The 8,301-nt window shown below is 32.4% G+C and overlaps 1 protein-coding gene across 1 annotated transcript; it reads right to left on the bottom strand.

The window, feature by feature from the left end:
- Window positions 1-1,770: 1,770 nt before the first annotated feature.
- On the bottom strand, window positions 1,771-3,094 carry LOC122196473 (uncharacterized). Its single transcript, XM_052768032.1, has 3 exons — window positions 2,911-3,094; window positions 2,699-2,792; window positions 1,771-2,358 (listed from the first exon to the last, which is right to left on the bottom strand). The coding sequence occupies exons 1-3, from the start codon at window positions 2,964-2,966 to the stop codon at window positions 2,203-2,205; spliced, it is 306 nt and encodes a 101-aa protein (XP_052623992.1). The 5' UTR covers window positions 2,967-3,094; the 3' UTR covers window positions 1,771-2,202.
- Between the last annotated feature and the right edge of the window lie 5,207 nt (window positions 3,095-8,301).

The raw sequence follows: 8,301 nt of genomic DNA, 5'->3' as shown, positions 1-8,301 counted from the left end.
TATATTATTCTCATAATATATTAATAAGTCATAATTAATCCTTTCTCTCCATAATTCATCCTATCAAGTTGCTTTGGTGATAGCAACTCAAAAGGACCATGCACAATCGGGTCAAGTACATACCAAAATAGTTATGGACTTAGACACTAATCCAACATCTTAATGGTCTCGAAAGGTTTCAAGAACAAATCAAGAGTTAAACCTAGTTGATCATCACTAGCACATGACTTGAGGTTTAAAGCCTATCGTGGATGACATACTCTTTTTCTGTGTCATTCTAATTGAGTTAATTATGCATGTGAGTTCTATGTGTTCTCACTTGAATGCATAAAGACAAAGCACCTTGATCAATGAAAAGTATATTGATATGAAAGGGTGAGTTACTTGGAAGACATGGTGGGCATTCATGTTACCATGGTGGGCATTTGTAACTATCTTATAATTACAATATTAGTCCCCTTTATTTAATTAATCTCTTTTAGCCACAAAATTATTTCTTAATTAATTTTTGACTAATATTAATTAAACAATATGATTTATCTTTTAATATATTATTCTCATAATATATTAATAAATCATAATTAATCCTCTCTCTCCTTAATTCATCATACAAGTTGCTATGGTGAAGCCAACACAAAAGGACTATGCTTATAATCGGGCCAAGTACATACCAAAATAGTTATGAGCTTAGACACCTAATCCAACAAGTGACACTTCAACATTGTCACATAAAAAGACAATTTATTCATTTTTTTAGAATATGGATTAAGTTCACATATTATCGGAGGGCAAGGTTATGATGGAGCTAGTAACTTGAGAGGTGCATTTAATAGCTTGAACACCTTCATTATGAAAGAAGTGGAATATGCACATTCTATCCGCTGTTTTGCTCATTAGTAACAGTTAGCACTTGTGTTTGTTGAAAAGAATCACTCCGAGATTAATGATTTTTTTCAGTTGATTTCTCGTTTGTTAAACTTGATTGGATCATCTTATAAGCGTTGGGACATGTTAAGAGAGAAACAATCAACAATAGTCGTTATAAACATTTGATTTTTATATTTTGCCTACACTTGATGGTTGATATCATGGGGTCACAAATGATTTGAATACCACGTTACAAAAGAAAGACCAAAATATTGTAAATGCCATGCACCAAGTGAGGTCCTCTAAGAATAGACTCAACAAAATATAGGAATTAAGGTTGGGGGGAGGGGCATATTCAAACGATGTTTCTGTGAAAAATGTAATTTTGAGATTTTGAGTATGGAAGCTCCATATTACAATGGATTAAGTTGTCACAAAGATTCAAAGGTTAGCGACTAGAAAGTTTATTTATTTTCACAACTTTCCTAATTAACTATTAACAAGTATTTTTGTTTAACTCGTAGATTAATTGTTTGTACCACTACAAAGTTGTTTAAGTCGTAGATTAATTGTTTGTACCACTACAAAGCTGATATATTTGTTGCGGTCATAGATATGCAATTTCAGGAGCTCAATAATCGCATTATTGAAGCAAAACACAACATTAATTGTTTCGATGACTTCTTTATGTCCAACTAAGTCTTCTCAAGCATTTAATGTGGAGGCAGTACTAAAAATGGCTAAATTTTATCTTAACGAATTCCCAATGCACGACCATCGAACACTTAGAGCAAATCTTGAAAACTATATTATAGATGTAAGTGGAGATGAAAAGTTTAATAACTTGAAAGGAATTGCAAACATGGCAAAGATGATGGTTGAAGCAAACAAGCATACCATAAATCTAATGGTATATCTTCTACTAAAATTAGCATTGATTTTCCCCGTTGCAACATCAACCGTTGAATGAGCATTTTCATACATACACATACATATACATTTTTTTCATACATATTAAATATCCAAATATTTAAATATTCGTATGCGTTTCTCCCTCTCCTACCAAATTTTTTACTTATCAATCCTGAAACCCGAGAAGTGAATAAACTGGAAAATTCTCAAATCCCTCAGGAGGGATATATGATTTATGGTTTTGGTTATGATTCGTCCAAGGATGACTACAAGGTCGTATTAGGGGTTAGAAATGGTAGTAGTCATACCAGTTTTCTAAAGTTTACATTAAATTCCAATGTCTAGGAAGTTATCGGAGAAGTGAACTACACTTTTCCTTTACAGTGGCGCACTTCATTGGGTTGTTTCTGATGGGTCAGCTTATCAGAAGCCTGCTAATTCTTTCTTTTGATTTGTCCGAGGATAAATTTGAGGAGATCCCACAACCTTGCAAATGGGCAGAGCATTTGGGGACCATAAGCGGTTGTTTGTGTGTATGTGATGTGCCCTCAAACACCCTATATGGTATTCCCTTTCACACTGCAAGGAGGATAAATCTAACAATCAGAAATGAAAACATAACTGGATTTTTATTGAATGTCCATCTTAACCTTGGACCAAAACTAAAACAAGCAGTAGTATACTACAGGGACCAAATTTATTGATATTTAAGGAATAAGCACGTCAAGAACTACAGATCAGATCTGCAACTTCTGTCAAGATAGCCATCATCTCCAAATGTTATTCAGTAAGAATGGAACAAGATATCAGATTTAGACACTACTGAAGCGTTACAAGATATAGCATAAATTGGAAAGTTGAGTATTAAAAATTTGTTGGAATCAAAACAATTACATAAGAAAACGTTTTATAAACTTACCTTTGAAAGGATAAGGTAGAGCGGCCTCTGACAAACCCAAAAAACCATTGAAATGCGATGAACACCTAACTGGTACTGATCTGATTCTACTAGACTGAGAAAAGATCAAGAAATAGTGTGAGTGACAGGCAAACAACATGAACTTCGAAACACCAAAAAAATGACAAAACAGCTTGAAAACACATGATTCAGAATGGTATAAATTAACTTACATGTTTTTTGTTTTAAAATGTTGCGGATCTTTGCTAGCTTTTGGATCTAGAAGCATGATAGAGAATTTGTCGTGACCTAATTAAACGACGCAGATCGATAACTTTATCAAAACAATGCATGATTTTCAGATATGCATTATCCTCCTAAGCCAGTTGTTGAATATTTTGATGTGTGGATCCTGGATCTAGATTCAGTTGATTATGACAGCGGCTGTGGATCCTGAACATCGAATATATAGTAAGAAAAGTGTGGGCGTCAACCCTAACCCTGATCTCTAGCGATGGTGATTTGCATAAACCTCCCCCTAAAATTGTACATTTTTTCACATACAGCCCAACCATTATGCAAAATGACAGTTTTGTTGTTTATATTTTTAAATGGCCATAACACTCCTTACTATACATAACTATTTTTTTCTATCTTTATTTATATTTTTTTTCAAAAACACTTGATAGATTTTTCTTTCTTGCATAAGTGAGAATATGCATATTCATTGTTTAGCCTTTCAACATGAAAGGGTGTAATTAGTACAAAATTATTATAATGTTCAGCTACAGAGTTAATGGTTTCATGAAAAGTTAAAATTATGATTCTGTTTAATGAAATCAAAATAATCTTGTATACTAACAATTATATTTATTTATAAATTAAATTTCCTGAACAAACTGATCTTAATAATGTATATAAGGTAAAATTGTACATATATTTATCGTTTTGCATTCCCTCGAGTTAAACTCTTTAAGTCTAAGAAAGCTCAACGAAAAAGATTCAATTTTATGAAAGGCTTGTCGGAAAGTTCATTTGAATGATTACTCGATTAGTCACACCCGGTGTTTTTATATTTACACATTGTGCTATATTTATTGCGACTTTGCATTTAAAGTATAGTTGGATTCCCTTTTTGTTTCAATGCAATATGACATATAGAATATGTCAACGACAGTTGAATGAGTTTGGATAGGCATGCATGAAACATAACACACGCACAAACTTCCAATGGACGATTGATTCTCGAGGATCAAGTTTGTTGGTATTAATTGCAGAATGACATAGTATAGAAAATTTTTCAAAATATATTTGTAAAATTGCTCTAAGTTTTAAAATTAATGTTGGATTTAATGAACTTACCAAAATTAACTATGGGTATTGTGATAATTGTGTCAAGCATCACTTACATGGAATTGCTCCATGAGTAGCACCAAGAAACCCAAGACTCCTCGTCTGATACTATATACTCCACTGCTAATGATCAACAATCCTCAATAAACAACACGAGGGAAACAAAACAAATGGTATTTAGGAGGAAAATGGCCATTTTTTCCATCTTACTTGACTACAAAGCTACTTAACACAATTACTTATACCCTACATTAGATGCAAAAAAAAAAAGCAACGTTTTTTTCTCCTTTCTCATTAACATGGAAATTATGGGTGATTCAATAACATAAATAACATCTTCTTAACGCATGAGAATTTTAGGTAATTAGATTGTTTTAGTTTCTTATGCAGAGTAAATAAAGTAAACATGTAGAAAGACTAAGAAAGAGTATGTTGCTATTACTTAGCAATTTCTTGTATAATTTAACAACAACGTCCATTAAAATACTGGGACATCCTTCCCCTCACCTTATTCGGCCAAAGCTCTAACCAATTAGGCTAGAGTCAAATCTATTATATATTTCTAAAAATTAATTAATATTACATAAAAGCTTAAATAATTAAAAAAAAAATTAAAAAAAACATATTTTATAAAAAAATTAATAAAACAAAATATATTTTTAGCGTATTGTAAAAAAAAATATTTTTTACAAAAAATTTACTTGTTTTTTTACGTATTTGTTTTGCATAAAATATTTTTTTAATATATTTAAAAAAATATGTTTTTGTATACTATGTTATTACATTGTAATGATCGTAAAATATATTTTTACGTTTTCATATAAAAATACTTTATATGGGTGAGGGAGCAATCACCCGTACATAAAAAAACGTATTTAGTTTGCCTTACGTAAAAAAATTATTTCTACGTAAATGTACTTTTACGTATAAAAACGCATTTTTACGTAAAAAAAATGTATTTTTCGGTAAAGAAAAATGCGTTTTTATGTTATCTTAATGTTTTTAGTTTGATTTACGTAAAAAATGTAATTCGTTTTGATTTGATCCTAAAATATATTTTTACGTTATGTTATCACGTTCTTAATGTTTGTACGTAAAAAACATTTTATACGAAAATGTATTTTTTAAATATTTAAAACAACATATTTTATACATAAAAAAAAAACTTTTTTTCCTTTGTGAAACAAAAAAAACATATTTTTATATGAAAACGTAAAAGTATGTTTTAGGATCATAGCAATGTAATAACATAGTATACGAAACATATTTTTTTTAAATACATTAAAAAAAATTATGTAAAACAAATACGTAAAAAAAACAAGTAAATTTTTTGTAAAAAATATTTTTTTACAATATGCTAAAAATTTATTTTGTTTTATTAAATTTTTTTGAAATATGTTTTTTCATTTTTTTATTATTAATTATTTACGCTTTTACATAATATTAATTAATTTTCGAAAATATATAACAAGTATGGTTGTAGCCTAGTTGGTTAGAGTTTTGGCTGAATAACGAGGGGGAAGGTGTGACAACCCTATATTTTCCAAAAGCATTGTAACACTCGAAAGCTAAGTACAACGAAATTAACCTCGAAAATAAAGCGTTCAAGTATCAAGGTTGGGCTGCATCGAATAATAGATATCATGCCAAGGTTTCCAAAAACATAAAGAACGCTCAAAACCGAGTTATATTGAAGAAATTATAACCACTCATATATTTACGACACGACGTTAAAACATTATTTGACATAAAAAGAAAAATCTCAATAAAATACATTTTAGCCTTAAGTATCTGAACAAAAGTCGTAGATCTCATTGAAAGGTGAGCGTGCATAAAAAGATCGCCCAAATTGGACCTCGTATGAAGAAGTTACGGATTTTCAAAGTTTCGTAACAGTAGTAGAGGGCTAAAAACTCGGATTGAAGATCGAGTGTTATTTAGCTATCGCCACCTAAACGGAAGTTGAAGATCTCATCAGTGGTAATAAAACAATAAAAAGACAAACGAAAACCGACGTCGAATAAAGAACCTATGAATTTTTAACGAACTTTAGAAGGCCCAGTCTACTAAAAATATATCATTAAAAATAAATTCAAAACTAGCCGACGGAGTCTAAATGAAAGTTGTAGAACATAATCTCACTTACACGTGGATATAAAGAACACGAAAAACGGAGCTCGTACGCGAAAATTACGGAATTTAGAAGAGGACAGGCCAGATTACGCCCCGCATACTAGACCCAGAGTCGAGTCCCATCGGCCCGCCCCCTCTACGCTTAGCTAGCCAGGAGTCGTAAGCCATGACGCCATATTACGCCCCGCGTAACCGAGGTACGCCCAGCGTACTCCGGAAGTACGCCCCGCGTACGAGGCAATTCCAGCCTATAAATAGAGAGGTTGAGCTTCGAGTTTTGGCACACTTTCACAATTCCTCAGTCATTCTCCCAGCTCCAGAGACCATTCCCTCACCTCGGTTTCCGTACTCGAGCCCCCGACGAAAGATTTACGTTGCAGAGATCCCCGAAGAGCCCGACGACGCAACCATCCGCGGTCGAAGTTCTGCTCAACCCTAGCCTCTTTCTTCAAACTTAACGGGTGAGTTCATACCCCTACTTTTCAATTCTTTTCACGTTTTAGGGGGGGGGGGGGGAATACAAGTACATTACGAATCAAAGTATCATTTTATAAACATAATTATAATATCGTTCTTATAGGGTTTTGATACAAAAATAACTTTATGTTTAAAGGGCTATTATATCACCAAGTTGTTATTACCAAATGGGAACATACTTTTGAGAAACTATAATGAGTGTAGGGTTCAAGTGATTCATACATTTTACATATACATCTCGACAAATGAAATGCTTTCAAAAGAAGTAAAGTCTTTATTATCGTAAATCTGCTTATACCAAGTAATGTGAGACATTTAAACTTCAACGTACTCGTATGTATGCATTTGAAGTCCTGTATTATATACCTTAATCTCTTGGAGAGAGAGCGTGATACTTGTGTATAGATCTATACGGGATTGACAATCCCGCACCTAAACTATTAGCTATAGTTAGACCGGCAGGTCTGGGGTGACAAATGTCATAACACTACAACACTTGAAGAATGTTGTTACAGGCCGTCAGTGTCAATAGTATGGTTATAAAACTCACATAAAAGTATAAAAACAAGTTTTATTTACGAGATTCATATATGCATTTCAGTTTTCCATTTTATCGTTAACACAAATTTTATCACTATTATTCAAATATGGAAAACACAAACGCACTCCAACACAGGAAACTTTTCAAATCATTTATAGAAAATATTGGATTTTTTGAAAACCTCGTTCATCGATTTACTATCAAAAAGGACATACTTTTAAATGCAAAACACTTATGAACTCACCAACTTAATTGTTGACACTTTTTTCGAAACCACTTGTATTTCTCAGGGAATCAGTAATAGAGGTAACCACCAGCTTTTGGAGAAGGGAACATTAAGGATGTTTTATTATTGAACATTTATCATCTCATTGTAATATTCTTTTGCTAATATGTATAACGCAACAACATACGTTTTCATTATATATGTGATGGTTGTGTTACTTTCTTTACAATATTCAATGGTTGTGATACTACGTGAAGTCATCCACCCCCGAATGTTTCCGCCATTCTGGTTTGGGGGTGTGACAGATTGGTATCAGAGCATTGTTTATAGTGAACTAAGTATATCGAACCACATACGATATACAAACTATAAATGCAAAGGGGACCAAAAACCCTCTGACAAAACATTTTCTTGAACAAAATACTTTCTTTTAAAAGATATACATTTTTACGACACTACGATTGATCCCCGGGGTATGTAATCATGTCAAGAATAAATATAGCCTGATCAACTATATTTATCCTGGATTTGACCAACGTACATCGAGGAATGGTTATAGTGGACAATAAGCCGAAAACTTACCAAATACAAAATTATTTTAGTTTCGCCAAATAATATAAAAGTATTATTAAAAATAGTTGTACAATAAAAGTTATAGTTAAAAATAATAAGTCGCTAAAATAGAAATTTCTTTTCTTATAACGTTCTCATACATCTATCCTAGTACAGACAAATGACCGGATTCCATTTACCAGGAGATCCCTACTACCCAAACCAAGGCAACGACAGTTGGATAGAAGAAGACCCGGAGGAAGACCCAGAGGAAATCGAAGAAGAGGTCGAGGAAGAACCCGAAGGGGTTATCGAGGAAGAATTCGAAGTCGAAGTCGAAGA

The sequence above is a fragment of the Lactuca sativa genome, chromosome 1, assembly GCF_002870075.4.
Source record: "Lactuca sativa cultivar Salinas chromosome 1, Lsat_Salinas_v11, whole genome shotgun sequence".
Lineage (NCBI taxonomy): Eukaryota > Viridiplantae > Streptophyta > Magnoliopsida > Asterales > Asteraceae > Lactuca > Lactuca sativa.
This window is presented reverse-complemented; position numbering and strand designations above follow the sequence as displayed.

Bases quoted from the DNA above. Each gene is read 5' to 3' on its own strand.
- LOC122196473 (XM_052768032.1), bottom strand. From the start codon at position 2,966: ATGCTTCTAGATCCAAAAGCTAGCAAAGATCCGCAACATTTTAAAACA. The intron at 2,793-2,910 runs GTAAGTTAATTT...ATCTTTTCTCAG, and splicing joins CATTTTAAAACAAAAAACAT to TCTAGTAGAATCAGATCAGT. The intron at 2,359-2,698 runs GTAAGTTTATAA...TCCTCCTTGCAG, and splicing joins TCTACCTTATCCTTTCAAAG to TGTGAAAGGGAATACCATAT.